Genomic DNA, 19,836 nt, shown 5'->3' with positions numbered 1-19,836 from the left:
TGCAGAACATGGACAGACCCTCATCTAGATAAACATAAGATTAGCCATACTGGGTCAGACCAATGGTCCATCTAGCCCAGTATCCTGTTTCCAACAGTGGCCAACCCAGGTCACAAGTACCTGGCAGAAACCCAAATTGTGACAACATTCCATTCTACCAATCTAATACAGAATAGGGAGCCACAAAAAAAAAAACCAGAATTGAAATAGAGACACCCCCCCCCACACACACACACTCTCTGTCCAAGGAAACCAGACTCTATAAACAGTGCAATACTGGTAAAAAAAGAGACAGAAATGCATTTTCTCCTGTACATTTTACAAAGCAGGTACATCTCAGTCTTTACAGTATTAAATAAAAATCTCTACCTTTGTTGTCTGGGAATTTGGCTGGTCCCAGTCTTTTTTTCCATGTTCCATGAGTCAGCCTTACAAATTCTTTTCTAGGTTGGCCTTTCCATTTCTTCTCTCGCCTCTTGTCTTCTTCCTTTCCTTCTCTACATCTGTTTGACACTGATCTTGCATTTTATGTCCCCACTATCAAATAGCTGTGAGTAGAGCTGCCACATGATCCCGTTCCAGAAGGGAGATTTTTCAACCAGTCCTAGTCTGAACTCACATCCCAAATTCATATGGGATTTGCAGTCCCTGATTCTACCCATCAAAATCTGCACTGCAGTACATCCAAAATGACTTAAGGAAATGCACTTGAACCCCTCTACTGTTGTTTGAACAATTTATTTTCTCATTTGCTTTGGTCCTGCTTTCTCTTTTCTGTTTTCTCTGTTTCTTCTGCCTTTACAGGGTCTTTTGCCCATCTGACATTTCTTCTGTCTCCAAGTGCACCATCCTTCTTTCCTCTGCACCACTATTTGTTCTGTCCAGCATCTCCCTTCTGTGTCCCTTGTCCCTATCCTACCCCCAAGTTCAGCATCTGCCATTTCTGTGTCCCCATCTCCCCCCCCCCCCCTTTGTCAGCACAAGCCTACCTGGTCTCCTCATCTCCCCCTTTTCTAGCATCTGCCATCCAGGTGTCACCATCTCTCCCTTTTTCTAGCATTGCCCTGTGTTACCATCTTCTCCCTTTTCCAGCATTACCTCTTTGTCCCCATCTCGCCCCTTTTTCACCATTATCCCAATATCTCCATTCCCCCTTCCAGTGGTGCCCCTCTGTGTCCCTATCTCCTCCTCCCCTTTTCAGTAGTGCCCCTCTGTGTCCCTATCCCCCTCCTTTTCAGTAGAGCCCCTATCTCCCCCTCCCTCTTTCAGTAGTGCCCCTGTGTCCCCATTTCTTCATTTTCCAGTACTGCCTATTTGCGTTCCAATATCCCTCTCCTCTCCCTGTCCAGTATTAACTCTGTGTCCTTCTCCCTCCCTGTCCAGCATTTACCCTTCTCTCTCCCCATGTTAACTAACTACTACTACTACTACTAACTAACATTTCTAAAGCGCTACTAGGGTTACGCAGCGCTGTACAATTTAAACATAGAAGGACAGTCCCTGCTCAAAGAGCTTACAATCTAAAAGACAAGAGAACAATCTAAAGACAAGTGTACAATCTAGAGGACGAGTGAACAGTTAATCTGATAGGGTGGATAGATTGGGGCATTCTATATTTCTCAAGCGGTTAGGCGCCGAAGGCAGCATTGAAGAGGTGAGTTTTAAGCAGAGATTTGAAGATGGGTAGGGAGGGGGCATGGCGTATGGGTAAAGGAAGATTGTTCCAGGCATAGGGTGAGGCAAGGCAGAATGAGCGGAGCCTGGAGTTGGCAGTGGTGGAGAAGGGTACTGAGAGAAGGGCTTTGTCCTGTGAGCTGAGGTTACGGGCTGGAACATAGGGGGAGATGAGGGTGGAGAGGTAGTGAGGAGCCGCAGACTGAGTGCATTTGTAGGTAAGGAGGAGGAGCTTGAATTGTATGCGATATCTGATTGGAAGCCAATGAAGTGATTTGAGGAGAGGGGTGATATGAGTATATCGGTTCTGGCGGAATATAAGACGTGCGGCAGCGTTCTGAACGGATTGAAGGGGGGATAGATGGCTGAGTGGGAGGCCGGTGAGGAGTAAGTTGCAGTAATCAAGGCGAGAGGTAATGAGAGCGTGGACGAGAGTTCTGGTGGTGTGCTCAGAGAGGAAAGGGCGAATTTTGCTGATGTTGAAGAGGAAGAAGCGACAGGTCTTGGCAGTCTGTTGCATATGCGCAGAGAAGGAGAGGGAGGAGTCGAAGATGACTCCGAGGTTGCGGGCAGATGGGACGGGGAGGATGAGGGTGTTATCAACTGAGATAGAGAGTGGAGGAAGAGGAGAAGTGGGTTTAGGAGGAAAGACGAGGAGCTCGGTCTTGGACATGTTCAGCTTCAGGTGGCGGTTGGACATCCATGCCGCAATGTCGGATAAACAGGCCGATACCTTGGCCTGGGTCTCCGCGGTGATGTCAGGTGTGGAGAGGTATAGCTGGGTGTCATCAGCATAAAGATGATACTGAAAACCATGAGACGAGATCAGTGAGCCCAGGGAAGAGGTGTAGATTGAGAAAAGAAGGGGTCCAAGGACAGATCCCTGGGGAACTCCAACAGATAGTGGGATGGGAGTGGAGGAAGATCCATGGGAGTGTACCCTGAAGGTGCGGTGGGAGAGATAAGAGGAGAACCAGGAGAGGACAGGGCCTTGGAACCCAAAAGAGGACAGCGTGGCAAGAAGTAAATCATGATTGACAGTGTCAAACGCGGCGGAAAGATCGAGGAGGATGAGGATGGAGTAGTGACCTCTGGATTTGGCCAGGAACAGGTCATTGCAAACTTTAGAGAGTGCCGTTTCTGTCGAGTGCAGAGGGTGAAAACCGGATTGAAGTGGATAGAGGATGGCATGAGAGGAGAGAAAATCAAGGCAGCGGCTGTGAACGGCGCGCTCAAGTATTTTGGAGAGGAAGGGTAAAAGAGAGATGGGGCGGTAGTTGGAGGGGCAGGTAGGGTCAAGTGAAGGTTTTTTGAGGAGAGGTGTGACAACGGCGTGCTTGAAGATGTCAGGGACAGTTGCAGTGGAGAGAGAGAGGTTGAGGATGCGACAGATGGAGGGGGTGACAGTATGGGAGATGGTGTTGAGTAGGTTGGTGGGGATGGGATCAGAGGAACAGGTGGTGCATTTCGAGGAGGAAAGAAGGCGGGAAGTTTCATCCTCGGTGATCTCAGGAAAAGAGGAGAAAGAGGCCTGGGTAGGTTGGTTGAGGGAGAGGGTTAAAGGGTGAAGAGGAGGTGGTGGCTTGGTCGTGAACTCAAGGTTGATCTTTTGCACTTTGTCGCGGAAATAGTCGGCCAGTGATTGAGGAGAGAGAGAAGGGGGAGTAGGAGCGGGGGGCACTTTCTTCCCTGTCTCTTTCAGCGCTCCCCATCCTCCTTGTGGCCACATATTTCCCTAGCCTGCTCCCACGGTCCATCCTCTGGCAGCTTCTAGGAGGTTTAATAAACAGGAGACCAAGTGACATCAAAATGTTGAAACCAATTAGGCCAATCTCACTTTCCCCATCCCCACACAGCTGTCATTGCTGTACTCTCAAAACAAAGCAAGCAGACCTATGAGCTGCTGCATCTATGTTGTCACTCTTTATTGTTTAAAAAAAAAATCATTTATCCTCCACCTTTTAAGACACTGCCTATAGCGGTAAGAGTTTTCAGTTTTGGCACAATATAAGTCATCACAAGAACAAAATATAAGAAAACCAGTGGACTGAATTAGGGGCTTATAGCCCATTTATGTTTAAACAAAAGAGATCTGCATGAAACAAAATATTTATTTTTATTTTGACTTATAAAACTACTTGCCCCTGAAACACGTCCAACACAAAATAATCCCTTTGTGTATCTAAAAGGTAAACGTCTACAAAACTAATGAAGATGTGATTCCATGTGTCCCAATGAAAGGAGAGTTTAATTCTACTTCCATTTAATTTCAGTATATTCTATCATCTTTATAACAGCAGGCTTCCGAAGGCAGATTACAACTACAGTTAAGATGAACCCATCAGGAAACAGGATAGGCTCACTGAAATCTGGACATCTATATATAAGAACAGTGAAGAAAAATGAGCACAAACTAGAGTTTAGAATTGCAGTTTCTACCAGCTACAATAATTTTTGAAGCTGTTTTAGTGATATTCAATTGTTATTTCTTTTCTCCTCCACCTTTTAAGTTTGCTTGCTTTGTTTTGAGTGACCTGAAATGACAGCTGCGCGGGGGGGGGGGGGGGGGGGGGAGTGGAAACAGATTAACCAAATGGGCTTCCTTGCTTACAGTGGACTAGATAGGCTCACTTCCACTCTGGTCTTCTCCATCCCCCCCCCCACCCGAGTTTTTAGAAAAAATGGCGCCTATGCGCTTCTCCTGCCCGCTCTCCCCGTCCGCGTGGTCACTTTTACTGCCCTGAAGCGCCGTTTTCCCTCCGGCACTGGCGATTCCCATAGTCAGCCTTCTGCAAGCGTCGGGGCCTCTCCTCAGGCGCATACCGCCTACTCTAATACAACTTTCTGTTTTCTGCAGAGGTGGGACGCTCCTGAGGAGAGGCCCCGATGCTTGCAGAAGGCTGACTTTGGGAATCGCCGGTGCCGGAGGAAGAATGGTGCTTCAGGGCAGTAAAAGTGACCACGCGGACGGGGAGAGCGGGCAGGAGAAGCGCATAGGCGCCATTTTTTCTAAAAACTCGGGTGGGGGGGGGGATGGAGAAGACCAGAGTGGAAGTGAGCCTATCTAGTCCACTGTAAGCAAGGAAGCCCATTTGGTTAATCTGTTTCCACTCCCCCCCCCCCCCCCCGCGCAGCTGTCATTTCAGGTCACTCAAAACAAAGCAAGCAAACTTAAAAGGTGGAGGAGAAAAGAAATAACAATTGAATATCACTAAAACAGCTTCAAAAATTATTGTAGCTGGTAGAAACTGCAATTCTAAACTCTAGTTTGTGCTCATTTTTCTTCACTGTTCTTATATATAGATGTCCAGATTTCAGTGAGCCTATCCTGTTTCCTGATGGAGAAGCACATAGGCACCATTTTTTCTAAAAACCTGTTTGGGGGAGCGACCTCTCCCCCTGTGCCCCCCCCCTAGCTACGTCACTGGCATAACCATGTATATACAGTGGGGGAAATAAGTATTTGATCCCTTGCTGATTTTGTAAGTTTGCCCACTGACAAAGACATGAGCAGCCCATAATTGAAGGGTAGGTTATTGGTAACAGTGAGAGATAGCACATCACAAATTAACTCCGGAAAATCACATTGTGGAAAGTATATGAATTTATTTGCATTCTGCAGAGGGAAATAAGTATTTAATCCCTCTGGCAAACAAGACCTAATACTTGGTGGCAAAACCCTTGTTGGCAAGCACAGCGGTCAGACGTCTTCTGTAGTTGATGATGAGGTTGGCACACATGTCAGGAGGAATTTTGGTCCACTCCTCTTTGCAGATCATCTCTAAATCATTAAGAGTTCTGGGCTGTCGCTTGGCAACTCGCAGCTTCAGCTCCCTCCATAAGTTTTCAATGGGATTAAGGTCTGGTGACTGGCTAGGCCACTCCATGACCCTAATGTGCTTCTTCCTGAGCCACTCCTTTGTTGCCTTGGCTGTATGTTTTGGGTCATTGTCGTCCTGGAAGACCCAGCCACGACCCATTTTTAAGGCCCTGGCGGAGGGAAGGAGGTTGTCACTCAGAATTGTACGGTACATGGCCCCATCCATTCTCCCATTGATGCGGTGAAGTAGTCCTGTGCCCTTAGCAGAGAAACACCCCCAAAACATAACATTTCCACCTCCATGCTTGACAGTGGGGACGGTGTTCTTTGGGTCATAGGCAGCATTTCTCTTCCTCCAAACACGGCGAGTTGAGTTCATGCCAAAGAGCTCAATTTTTGTCTCATCTGACCACAGCACCTTCTCCCAATCACTCTCGGCATCATCCAGGTGTTCACTGGCAAACTTCAGACGGGCCGTCACATGTGCCTTCCGGAGCAGGGGGACCTTGCGGGCACTGCAGGATTGCAATCCGTTATGTCGTAATGTGTTACCAATGGTTTTCGTGGTGACAGTGGTCCCAGCTGCCTTGAGATCATTGACAAGTTCCCCCCTTGTAGTTGTAGGCTAATTTCTAACCTTCCTCATGATCAAGGATACCCCACGAGGTGAGATTTTGCGTGGAGCCCCAGATCTTTGTCGATTGACAGTCATTTTGTACTTCTTCCATTGTCGATTGACAGTCATTTTGTACTTCTTCCATTTTCTTACTATGGCACCAACAGTTGTCTCCTTCTCACCCAGCGTCTTACTGATGGTTTTGTAGCCCATTCCAGCCTTGTCCAGGTGTATGATCTTGTCCCTGACATCCTTAGACAGCTCCTTGCTCTTGGCCATTTTGTAGAGGTTAGAGTCTGACTGATTCACTGAGTCTGTGGACAGGTGTCTTTCATACAGGTGACCATTGCCGACAGCTGTCTGTCATGCAGGTAACGAGTTGATTTGGAGCATCTACCTGGTCTGTAGGGGCCAGATCTCTTACTGGTTGGTGGGGGATCAAATACTTATTTCCCTCTGCAGAATGCAAATAAATTCATATACTTTCCACAATGTGATTTTCCGGATTTAATTTGTGATGTGCTATCTCTCACTGTTACCAATAACCTACCCTTCAATTATGGGCTGCTCATGTCTTTGTCAGTGGGCAAACTTACAAAATCAGCAAGGGATCAAATACTTATTTCCCCCACTGTATGTGCGTATATGTGCCCTGCTCATGTTCTGCCCAGACTTACCCATGTGGTCCCCCCTACAAAGTGTGTTCTATGAAAGATATTTGTGCGCTTACAGAATAGCGCATGGTCGAATTATTGACTTTTGCATGCATATGAGTTCATATATACATGCAGATGACTAGAATACTAAAACAGAGAAGAGGAGGAACTTTGCAGAACATGAGAAGGAAACCACAGACAAATGGAGATGTGAACCAAAGGTGCAAATATTAGGTCTTTATTGAATCGCTTAGCCAACATGGCCGTGTTTCAGCACAATTCCTGCATCAGGGGTCCTATCCAATAAAATTAAAAACATGACAATTAAGAAATAATTACATAAATAATTCTTTAACTTATAATTTAAAATACAGTTGTCATTTATTTAAAAGACTTATAACCCACACATCTACAACCCTGAGCAAGGAACAATTTACATTCATAATAATAATACTACACCGACATACATCAAAACAGGAGTTAAAACCAGGAGCTTAGAAATATACACATAAAATAACAAAAACAAAAAAAAATTCTAGTTGAATAAATTAACTGCAACCTAATCAATAAAAATGAACTAGGTTATATGGAAAAACTAATTATACCACTAACAGCATGAATATATGTATCAAAAATTATAAACAAGCATGAATATATTTGTGCTGTTTTCATTTTCACTGGGTTTTACTATGTATTTTATCTGGTTTTAATTAATTTGTCTTAAACTTTTGGTGGCACACTTTGTGGCCCTTTCAGTAAGCCACGGTAGGCCTATCATGCGCTGAACAAGCACTACCGCAAGATGCGCTGAGTCAGCCTGCTGTAGTTTTCCATTTAGCGTGCGCTAATCCCACATGGAAAATATTTTTTATTTTCCAGCACAGGGGGGCATGTTTGGAGGTAGAGAGTAGGCATGCCTGTGCTAATCAGGTAATTGCGAGCACATTACCATCTCCTAAATAGGTGGCTTTAAGGGCTCCCAGCAGTAATGGCCATGTGCCAATGGGGAAATTAGCATGTGACTATCAAAAAATAACCAAAAAAGGGCCATTTTAGAACCATGCTAAACAGTGGCCAGAATGCGCGGGAAACCCATGCGCTATTTGCAGCGCTGGGCACTTTTTAGCACGGCTTAGTAAAATAATCCCTTTGGTAGTATTGTTTTATCTTATCATCTTTTTAACACGCATTTTGGCAATACTGTGCATCTGTTTTATCTATGTGTTAGTGGTATAATTACGTTTTCCATGTAACCTAGCTTATTTTTATTGTTTATGTTGCAGTTCATTTATGTAACTAGAAACTTGTTTTTGGTATTTTATATATATACTAGTAAAAAACGCCCATTTCTTGGAGAGATGAAACGGGCGCTAGCAAGGTTTTGGGGCACGGGGAGATCGGGTTTTCAGCATCGACGTACCGTCAGCGAGGCAGCTGCCCCGCAACCCTTCTGTGATGCAGGTTCAGTGTGAGGCATGGCCGCCGAGTCGCTGAGGGCCGGGCACGGGGAGATAGCATTTGCAGCGTCTCTGTCCCAGCCGGGAGATTGAGTTTGTGTCCTGCTCCTGCAGTGTGCTCCGCCCTCGTCGTCATGACGTTCTGACGCGAGGGCGGGGCATACGGCGCTTCAGAGTTCTGAGTTCCGGTTTGGAGGCCTGGGCAAACAGGATATCTCTGACGCCTCACACTTCCGGTTTGGAGCAATTTGGAGGCTTCATTTAGAACGTTGGGGTTGCGAATTATGTCCGGAAGGGGCGTGGCTGAGGGCGGGTCTATGAGTGACAGTGGTGCATGAGTGTGAGAGTGAGTGTTGTGTTTGCCTCCCACAGAGTGAGCTTCAGCACAGATTGAGCTTCAGCAGGTGAGAGAGAAGGTGAGAATTATTTATATAGATACTAGTAAAAAAAAAAAACCGTTTCTGATGCAAATGAAACGGGGGCTAGCAATGTTTTCTTCTGTGTGCATGTGGGAGTGTGTGTGTCCCTGCCCTCTGGCCTCTCTCCCCTCCCCCCTCTGAGTCCTTCATTGTTACAGTGCCAGCGATTTGATTTCGTGCTCTGCTGTTTTCCTTCACTGACTGTGTTACAGAGAGGGCGGGGCAGACACTCATAGGGAAACCGGATATCTCGCCCCCTTCACACTTCCGGCTGGAGGCTTCATAGAACGTTGGTGTTGCCTTTTATATAGAGAGATATGTTTCTGAGTTCCTGGTTGTAACTTGTCAATATTTTATATTGTGTTTAGGTTGTAAGTTAATTCTTTATGTAATTGTTTCTTAATAATCAGGTTTTTTAATTTTATTTGATAGGACCCCTGATGCAGGCACTGCGCCAAACCACAGCTGTGTTGGGTCAGCCATTAAATAAATACCTTATATTTGCACCTGTGGTTCACATCTCCATTTTTTTTGGCTGTCTGTGGTTTCCTTCCAGTGGCTAGAATACTGGCTTTTATACACTTACATGCTGCCTAACTTTTGGAAGTGCCTTACAGGATTATCTCTTATTCCTGTGCTTCTCCCAGTCTCCTCCCCAAAATGCACAGCATTTTCTGAACACAAACGGTTAATAAAATTATCTCCTTTCTGTCTGAAATGGCTCTCCAGATTAATTTTTTGCTTGGTCATCCTCAGTGTTGACTCTGTGGTAGATCGTCTAGTGCTACCCTTCAGTCAGTTATGTCGGGTTACAGAGATGATTTCTGCCACCTGCATTTCAATCATTTTCTAGCTTGTTTTGTCTCTTAATTCTACTGCAAATAAAGGTGTAGGCTTAGAGTATATGATTTTGCAGACTTTCACTGTGGCGAGATCATTAGTGGCTATTTTAAGATCTGTGTTCCCAAAGTCTCAGCTAGTGATCTGAGTGAGGTAGAGCATGAGCTAATAGTTGGTTTTGGAGAGTATGTTGGAGGATTTCTCCCTTGATAGTCTAGTTGGCTTGATCAGTTTTGTGATATTGGCATCTCTAGTTTTTCTAGAGGGGAGTAGCTATAGTTCTCCTGACATCATATGGTAACTTGACCAGGAGAGCTGAGTGATCTGTATGTTATTAATTGATAGCTCTTGCACCAGGTGTTTTGTATCAAGTATCCAGTTGAGTTTATGGCCCACATCATTTATTTATTTTCAAGCACTTTAATTGGCCTCAAACATTTTTGTGAGATGCGGGTATCATCATATTAAAAGCATCATAAAACCGACCACTACCGAATCTGCATCAGATCCTCTGTATCTTTGAAGATATCCAGACAAGTACAGTTGAAGGCTTCTAGACATGAAGGTGGATGTGACATAATGGGGGTAATTTTATAATGGGCACCTCTGTCAGAGTTCCAAAAAGGCAACATACGCATCTGAATTCTTTTCAAAAATAGCCACCCAGAGCATCATCCCAACTGCACCTCCCTGGGAATACCTACATACATTTTAGATGTGCATGCCCTGTGCAACTTCAGAAAGACCCTTTCCTGCATGTATAGCATACATGGAAACTGCTTTATAAAACTATCCACAATTAGTGCTGCCAGCGTCAGGGTAAAAAATGTCCAGATAGAACACTAGTGCTCTCATAACGTATCTGTCTTCTAGTTATCTTCTGCAGTAATCACCGATTTATTATTATGTCTGGAATGGAGGAGAAGGTGAAATGATTAATCTTTGTTTAGTGCCAGAACACCATGGAATAGTGGGCCAGGGCCCACCCACTTAGGGCTCAGGCCCCTCCAACAGTAGCACACATTTAGTGGTAGCTGGTGGGGATCCCAAGCTCTGCCAGCTGAAGGCTATCCCCCTGATGGTAACGAAAACGCTACTCTCCACAATACCGGCACCTGCATATTCTCAGTTTTCAGCGCATGCCTGCAGCAGACTGCCAAGGTGGAAAGAAGCGTTTTCCCCGCCAGCTGAGACATTTTTTGGGGGGGTGGGAGAAAACACTTGGTGCCCACCCAGTTCTTGCCTAGGCCCACCCAAAATCTGTTTTCTGGCTACGCCCTGGTAACGCACAAAAAATAATGACCCTGGATGCAGTGATCTTCAGCCTTTCACCCAACCTGTTTTGTAACAAAGCAGATATTTATTTTCACGACTCCTATACCCACATGACTCAGATAGCAGAGCCTTTCATGAGAACTAATATTTGGTGCTTCATTTTTTTTTTCTAGGGTGTGCACCAGAGAGTCCACATGCTTCCACGTCCAGTCCTTTCAAAGCATTTTCTCCTCAGCCACCAAAGTTCTTCAAACCCTTAATGCCTGTAAAGGAGGAGCACAAACGAAAACCCCCTGTGGAAACCCAGCCTCTGCTCAGCCATGAGGTGAGCCCCTCCATTTCCCTTGTAAGGAATAGGCAGTCATCTGCCATGGTGTGGTATAGACTGTTCACAGCACGTGTAGCTAGTAGAGGGGCGCTGGTGAATTCTGTATTGGCACGACATGCCTGTGTATGTGCATGGAATGCATCGTGCCTTATTTCAGTGAATGGTGAATTGTGACACAGGTGCCCAGGTTATGTGTTGCAGCTAACAACGCAGCTCCTATTTGAAAAGGAAGCAGATCCTAGTGATGGTTGGTGTCCTCAACCTGGTAATTTTGTGTTTTGTACCCGATAGCACAGAAGCTGAATGTGTTTCTTCATCTGTGCCTTAAATGAAACTTGTTTAACTGTGTATAGGGGTGAAAAAAATGAAGACATACTTGATTTGAAGAAAAAAAAAAGCTATTGTTTAGTAAGCAAAAAAAAATTATATTTTGCAATCATCTTGCAACTTATATAGTTCTTGGGTGCTGTTTGGAAGAGTTTTTATTCTGTTCCAGGTACACAATAGACTCCCTTGGTGCTAGAGGTCTTTAACATGGATAATCGGAAATGTGGAGACATCTGCACAAGCTTTTGTTGAGGTTCATGTAGAAAACTGTACCTAACTTGCATGTTTCACACTAATGCCATGTAGTTGCATGATCTTAATGTTGTAGTCGCTGCCTCAGCCTGTGTGTGATGTGTCGTGTGTCTTAACCTTTGCAGAGCATGCCTTCATTTCAGACACATTGCGCTGGCATTGTGCCTTCAGGATGTAGTGCCAGTGGCATTCCAGCAGAAAACAATAGCATACATGAAAAGACTGTAAGTTTTTTTGTTGTTTGCATCCATTTCTCTTCTGGTGCCTGGTGATGGGTTTTCTCAATTGCACAGCAAATGCAAAAAACAGCAAACAGAAATACATCTGCTAACATATATATGTATATTTTGTCTTTTAGGGGATCTTTTACTAAAGATTAGCGCTAGTTATCTGCAGCAGGTCCCATAGGAATAAAATGGGACCTGCTAGAAATAACTCGAGCTAACCTTTAGTAAAAGACCCCCTTAGTTTTTATCAGGGCCGCTGAGAGACTAGGCCAGGCCCGAGGCAAGGCCGCCCCGCCCCCATTGCTCCCCCTGCCGCTGGCGCCCCCCATCACTCCCCCTGCCACTCTGCCGCTCCCCAACGCTCCCCCTGCCACTCTGCTGCTCCCCGTCGCTCCCCCTGCCGCTGCTGCCCCTTGTCGCTCCCCCTGCCGCCCCCCGTCGCACCCCCGCCGCTGCAGTTCCCGGTCTCACCTGCCTGCCTCATCAGCTCTGGGCCCCTGCATTCGAAGTGGCAGTCACAGATCGCCTCCCTTCAGGCTTTCCCTCCCTGTGTCCCACCCTCGTCTGATGTAACTTCTGGTTTCTGCGAGGGCGGGACACAGGGAGGGAAGGCCCGAAGGGAGGCGATCTGTGACTGCCACTTCGAATGCAGGGGGCCCGGAGCCGAGGAGGCAGGCAAGTGAGACCGGGAACTGCAGCGCCGGCAGCCTGACCCCGGCACTGGGCCCCCCTTGGAGGCTCGGGCCCAGGGAATTTTGCCCTCCCTACCCTACCCCCCCCCCCCCCCCCCCCCCCCCACCTCTCAGCGGCCCTGGTTTTTATTTTCCATACACCTGTAAAAGCAAACACTTGAAATATGTACTAGATTATTTTTACCCTCTTGGTATGAAATTTTCATTTTAATCAATGAATGCAGATACTTGGAAAAAAATGTATTTTAAGCACCAGAAGTTCAGCAGGATTGATAACGTTAGCAGTGAATGGCTACACTTCCTCTATATTCTCCTAACATTCCTGTGTGTGCTGCTCAGATTGTGAGAGCACACTTGAAGCTACAAAGCCTATGAGGCATATTTTCAAAGCACTTAGACTTACAAAGTTACATAGTAACCTCTGGAACTTTGTAAGTCTTTGAAAATGAACCCCTAAGTCTTCAGGCAGTAAGTAACTGCGTTCAGCTGTGAGGGTGGCTGAAATCATGTGGTTGGCCTGTGTTGAGTCGAACAGCAAAAAGATGATATTTTGTGCTTATAGTTAAACATGCTGTCGTGAACACTAAACAACGTCTCTCTGCTTCTACTTGCATGATTTAGCTGCATGAGCAAAAGATCCCTTTTCACAAAGCACAGTTGAGAACCAGAAGCCGGGTGCATGGGATGTTAACCAGTGCCTTTTGCAGAACAGCAGTGTGAAACGTTAATTTCTGTTGTGTTCAGTGTGCTGAAAGGCCTCTGATAGTCTGTTTTCCTGTTCCCCACTCCCTATCAGCTGATAGCTTGCTGGGGTGCAAGGTGGGAAGTTTGTGAGGAGAGCCTGTTATGTAATGGGCACTGTCTGATTTTCCCATATGCCAGCCTATAACTTCTCTTGACATTCAGTCAAATGTGATTTCCTGAAGGTTTGGTGGAGGGAAGGGAAAATTTGGCAGACGGCACTGATTTTGTGGCATCCTTGCTTTAAAATTCAGAATTGGTTGTCTTTAAAATTCTACTCACTGAACATCCATAGTGTTACACTTCATTTAGTAGCTATTAAATAGACATCTTTCTTCTTTCTATTATTAAATCATCAAAAAGCCAATGGGTGGTTGGCTGGTTCTGCCCAGTTGACCCTTAAAATCAGTCCAGTGTATTTTTCGGCCTCCTCAGTCTGGATAGTAAGGGATTTAGGTATCTCGTTCTAGGATAAGACCAGCAATGACATTGCAGATAAAGGGACCTGGCATTTCCTCCTTGCATAGCTGTGCATTCTTCTCCTTCCCTCTTGGAGCCAGATGCACTAAGCTTTAACGAGCCAAAAATGAGCCTTTAAGGAAGAATTTTCAAACCGTTGCATGCACTAAAGCCCATTTTCCGACGATGGTAGCAGCTAACGAAAACGGAATGCAGATGAGCAATTAGTGTAGAAACCCTATTGAAATGACATGCACTAACCTTTTCCGATTTGTTTAATGCAGGAAAACCGAACGAAACGCCGAGAAATCTAACGAGAGGTCTGTACCTCTCGTTAGGGCTGTCCGGCTAAAAACTAAAATGTAAAAAAAAATGCAGCAATACAAAAAAAAAAGGATCGGGAGGGGGCTCGTCAAGAGCATCCTGTATGGACGGCCTTGCCCCTCCCACCCCGCCCGAGGTTGCCGCTGCTCCCTGCTTCCCCCTGCATTATAAATTAAAAAGCAAAACAAAAATCAGCAGCCCCGGCCGGCCCCCCTCTCTTCCTCTCTACTCTTTCGCCCCACAGCTCCGCCTCCCGACATCCTCCGCCCTGTGCCCCGCCCCCTCCTGGGGTCGTCACCGCCGCCATTCCCCCCTCCACCTGGCCCCCCTCCCTCTTACCGGCCCGTGCAGTGCTGTGTGAAGGCGCTGCATGGGCAAGAAGAACAGCTGGTGCCTCTGTCTGTGCCCAATCTTCCTTCTCGTCTCTCTCCTCTTGGTCCCGCCCCCGTCTGACGTAAGTAACCAATGTAGGTTACTTACGCCAGACAAGGGAAGGCCCAGGAGCAAAGGAGGACATCCTTTCCTCTTGGGCCCGCCCTTGTCTGGCGTAAGTAACCTACATTGGTTACTTACGTCAGACGGGGGCGGGACCAAGAGGAGAGAGACGAGAAGGAAGATTGGGCACAGACAGAGGCACCAGCTGTTCTTCTTGCCCATGCAGCGCCTTCACACAGCACTGCACGGGCCGGTAAGAGGGAGGGGGGCCAGGTGGAGGGGGGAATGGCGGCGGTGACGACCCCAGGAGGGGGCGGGGCACAGGGCGGAGGATGTCGGGAGGCGGAGCTGTGGGGCGAAAGAGTAGAGAGGAAGAGAGGGGGGCCGGCCGGGGCTGCTGATTTTTGTTTTGCTTTTTAATTTATAATGCAGGGGGAAGCAGGGAGCAGCGGCGACCTCGGGCGGGGTGGGGGGGCAAGGCCGTCCATACAGGACGCCCTTGACGAGCGCTTTTGTCCCCTCCCGATCCTTTTTTTATTTTGTTTTTATTTTGGGAGCCACATGTTTTTTTTTGTTTTGACTGTTTGTGGCATGCGCAGAGCAGCCAGCATAACGCTTGGCTGCTCTGCGCATACTTAAGGGGCCAATTACCGACGGGGATTACAAACGTATGATACATTGTACTTTTCAATACCGCACCGAACATTTCTGAGCTGTTTTTTTTTGTGCATTCTTCGTTGTTTCAAATTCGTTAAGCACTTTTACGATTTAGATTTTTTAACGTTTGGTTGATGCATCTCCCCCTTGGTCTCTTAGCCTAGAGAATGGGATCTCTCATGCACCCCTGTGGAGCCTTTATTATGGGGGTAGAACTGGCTGCCTAGGCTGTTGGCTGTCTTGGCTTCTCTCCATGATTACCAATATTTAGTGTCATTTAATTGGGCAGTGCCACTTAATATTGGCTCTGACTGGCCAACCAAAAAATGGGCAGGACAGGAGTAGTACAGGGAGGAAGTTAGGGAGGGGCCGACAGTCACATCAGCCAGCAGAAAGAGAGTGATCAAGGGGAGAGAGGTACAGACGCCTGCTGTTCCTCCATTCAAATTGCTTCAAGGATTGGCAGTGGCAGACATTCCCGCTGTTGGTCATGCTCCTTTCAAGTGCTGGACTGTATGCGCAATTACATAGTCAGCCATGCATATATTACCTACACTGGATTTAGATTGTGCCTGAAACAAAGGAATGGTACATAAAATGCAAAAATAATAATTAAATCTACCTTAATTTAACTGGAAGCCTTTCTTTACTTTTCAGTGGCAGTTTGATACAATCGAGCGATCTCCTTGGTGATGTCATTAAAATATTGACTGTTTTCTCATGATGCCATTAGCCCAAAGCTGACATATTCCAATTAAATTTATTTTTAAATACTTTTTTCCTACTGTCTCCCTGTTTTCTATCCTCTATTCCAGCCCAGCGTCTCCCTGTCTTCTCCTTCCCTCCAGAGTCTATCATAACTCCCCCCCCCCCCCCCCCCCGTGTAACCCAGCACTTTCCATTCCCTCCCTTCAAAATTTCCTCTGTTTCCTCCTTCCCCTATACAGTCCAATATTAACTAGCTTGTCTGTTCCCCCTTTACCTCCAGTGGTCCAGCATCTCTCCTCTCTCTTTCTTCTCCTTGCCCCCTGCAGCCCAGCACCACCTTGTGCCCCGGCCCAAGTCAACATTTCCCCCCCCCCCTTTCCTTTTCTCCCTCTGTGCAGTCCTAACATTTCCCTGATCTCTCTTCCTCTATTCTCCACCCCATATTCCAGCATCTTCCCCTCTTTTTCTCCTTCCCCCGTGCAGTCCATCTCCCTAGCCCTCCCTAGCAGCATTTCCCTGCCACCTCTCTTCCCCATGCCAAGGTCCAGCATTGCTTGTCCTCCCTCCTCTCCCCATCCAGCATCTCACCTTTTTCCTTCCCTGGTTCTCCTGTACTGCAGCAGTCAACAGCATCGTTTCCTGCTCTGTGTGGCATCTGCATTAGACCAGCTACAGCCAGGACCAGAGCTTCTCTGTGGAGGGACAACTAAGACAAAAAGCAGCAGTGAAAGTCCCCACCCACTCTAACACCAACTTAACTGTTATGGAGTGGACGGGGACTTTCTCTTTATGCCGTCATGGAAGGTCTGCCATGTCCCCACCCATTCCATATCAGGAAGTTGGTGATAGGGTGGGTGGGGACATGGCAGGCACAGAGTGAAAGAACGAGGTAAAATCAGGACCAACTGGGAAGGCTATGCGCTGAAAATTTAAGATAGGGTGCACCAGCATGTAGCTTAAAAGGGAACACTAGTCCCAATAATATTTAAGTCATAAGCAATCATCTGTCATTTGTGAGTATAAGTTTTATCGAGACAGCATTGCATCAGAGGCACTTCAGTGCCCCTCCACAGTAAGGAGGATAAGGAGGCGATGCAGGTTGATATGTGGCTACCACTTATGTCTTGGATATCTTACAAGATATTGCTTTTAGTATAAGACCTTACTGGCTAACCTTCCTTTTTTCCTGTCATACTTACTCCTCCCTTATTCTCCTCGGCGAACACTTAGGTCGAACCAACAACACCTGCTCAATGTACCCACACCTAGGCAAATTAGATATATGCACACTAGGAAAAAAATGTTTAGTGTTATAGGTCCTAGCCTTTGGAATGCCCTCTTTTCCTGCATAAAGCTGCAAGAGTCTCTAGCCAAATTTAAAATTCATTTGAAAACCTTCTTATTCGAAAAAGCATTCCCTTGAGTCACTTATTCCCTTCCGGGTGGGGGCTGGAGCCCCAGGCATGGTAGGATGTCCTGGATAGCACTGCTGAAACACTGTGATACTACTCTTGCTGTTCTTTTTTTTTTTTTTCCAACTTTCCTATCCTAATGGAATTCCTTTCAATATTTCTGTTGTTAATTATATATGTATATGTGAACCGCTCAGATTCTGATGGGCGTTATAACAAAAAATAAACTTGAGAGACTGTGGGAGTAGCTTAAGGTGCTGAGGGTGCTTGGGTTTATTCTTTTTCAAAGTGAAAGCAAACTTTGGGTTTTTAAAATACACTGAAATTTAAAATAGTTTCTAAGTCTCTGACCTCCACTTTTATGATCTCTGCAGGACTCTGAGGAAGATGACAGCGAGCTTGAGGCCATTAACAGGAAAGCGATGAGCTTGCGGGGCACACAGAGCATACAGCCTTATGTACCTGAGGAGTTTGCAGACTTTGCTGTTTACAATGCCAGCCTGGAGAATAGGGACTGGCTTTCCTCTAAAGCAGACTTCATCAACTCCCGTGGCCTAGAGAAGGAGGTGTCTCGCAGCCCCACCACTAGCAGTATCACCAGTGGCTACGTCTCTCACAGTGCCTCTACTGCGACTTTGTCTGACATAATGGTCCCCTGCAGTGACAGCAACGACCAACTAGCCAGTCAGGTGAGGGATTTGGATTTGCACGACCATTCTGGTCATCACCTGGCATATGATTTCAAAAGGTCTTTGAGCAAGGAATTTATGGAGCCAGAGAGAGAGCTGGCAAAAGATAAGGTAAACCTGGCATCACTCAAAGAACAAAGTGCCTTACAAAAAATGACTCCAGGCCCTCAACATTCCACAGCAAATGCATCTAAAATTCTCCATAGAACTAGTTCCCTTTCTCTGTTGGACTCTTCGCCTGACACAAGGAAGCTCAATTCTGTTGGTTTTTCGTCGTCTGCAACCACAGTAGAGCACATATTAGATGTCTTTGAAGATTACGCATTTACAGAGTTCATGGGTGTAGAAGATGGAAAAGACTTTGAGCGTACTACTGAAAAGCAAGCCAATTCTGTTTCTTCTAATGGAGACAGAGACGCACGGAATGCTTTGGAAGGCAGTGCCTTGGTCTTGTCAGGTGCTGCTCGTAAAGCACAAGACCAGTCCCTACTGCAGGGTCATCAACTGTCAAACTCAAAAAGTTCTGAATTTTTCTGTGAGGCCTGCCCTGATTCTCCCGCTAACAACGTCGTACATGGAAAGAATCATTCAGATGTCTCAGAATACGACGCTGGCATTTCCAGAGATCAGCCCCAGGTGCCACCTGACTGGGTAACAGTAGGATCGCAAGTCTCTGTTGGAAATAGCAAGATGGGAACAGTGAAGTACGTTGGTCCAGTGGACTTTTCAGAGGGCATATGGGTTGGAGTAGAACTAAGTGGCCAATTAGGTAAGAAACCAAATTATCATGAGTATGCTGCTGTGTATTAACTTATAAACAAATGTTATAGTAATAGTTGCGGATCCTACATGATATAGTACAACGCAAGCCTTAAATAAATCCAGCCAGTGGGATGACAGGGTTAACTGAATACCATCTTTTAACAAAGACATTCCTGGTAAACGGTGGTAGTAGTTTTGCTTTGAGAAATATACAGGTGAGTGTTTTGTCATAATTATTGTAAAGAAAATTGATTAACACTGAGAACACTAGCATTTATAGAATGAATTAATGCTATGTTTGCAGACCCCCATCTGTGCAACCACTGCATAAATGAGGTATGTCAGCCCTGCCATGCATTCCTCCTTATAGGTCTGAAGGTTTGACCTTAAACTGAAAATAAACCAAATTTCTCAAAGGAGGTATATTTTTGTGCAGATGAGAATAGGATAGAAGATTATGAAATTCGACCTTTCTCCTCAAGTAGGAAAAATGTGGCATGGTTACTGCATTTATATTTACTCAGGCACATCTTTACAGCAGTGATATTCAGCCGCTGGCTGTATGACTAAGCAGTTTAACTTAGGTATTTTTTCCTATCCTAACTACTTGGCTATATGGATAGCAGCTCAAAATGCTGTTAAATGTATAGCTAGGTAAAATGCCCTTGCTTTGCCATGCTAGAAGGAATTTTCAGCACACTGTTTGTATAGTGGTGCTGAAAATTCACATATAGGATATAATATGTTTAGCAGCTGGCACTAAACATTTTAAGACCTTTTGAATATTGTTCTCCATGCTTTTTGGTAAGCTGGACTTAACCCCCAAGTGGGTGTATATAAGAATGACCCCACAATGTATGAACTGGTTCTCCCAGTATAGTCTCCGTTAAATGTTGCTGAAATGGCTTTGTGTGGATCTTTTTTATAATAAAGTTCCAACACAAAACTGCAGAGCTTTTTGCAAAACATTTTGGTTTTGCAAATATTTTAATTCAAAATTCTGCTCCTGCAGAATCACTAATGAGCTGATTTGCAGGATTCTTCAGCCAGCTGACAATTTTGCATA

At 45.9% G+C, this 19,836-nt stretch overlaps 1 protein-coding gene across 1 annotated transcript in view; it reads left to right on the top strand.

The window, feature by feature from the left end:
• Positions 1 to 19,836, top strand: part of KIF13A (kinesin family member 13A) — an 818,528-nt gene that overhangs the window by 775,439 nt on the left and 23,253 nt on the right. Inside the window, 3 exon segments of the mRNA XM_030211397.1 lie at positions 10,931 to 11,082; positions 11,790 to 11,888; positions 17,694 to 18,777. Coding sequence (XP_030067257.1) covers positions 10,931 to 11,082; positions 11,790 to 11,888; positions 17,694 to 18,777 — 1,335 coding nt within the window.

This window comes from Microcaecilia unicolor, chromosome 1, assembly GCF_901765095.1.
Source record: "Microcaecilia unicolor chromosome 1, aMicUni1.1, whole genome shotgun sequence".
NCBI lineage: Eukaryota > Metazoa > Chordata > Amphibia > Gymnophiona > Siphonopidae > Microcaecilia > Microcaecilia unicolor.
The sequence above is the reverse complement of the archived record's forward strand: the minus strand, read 5'-3'. Positions and strand labels throughout refer to the sequence as shown.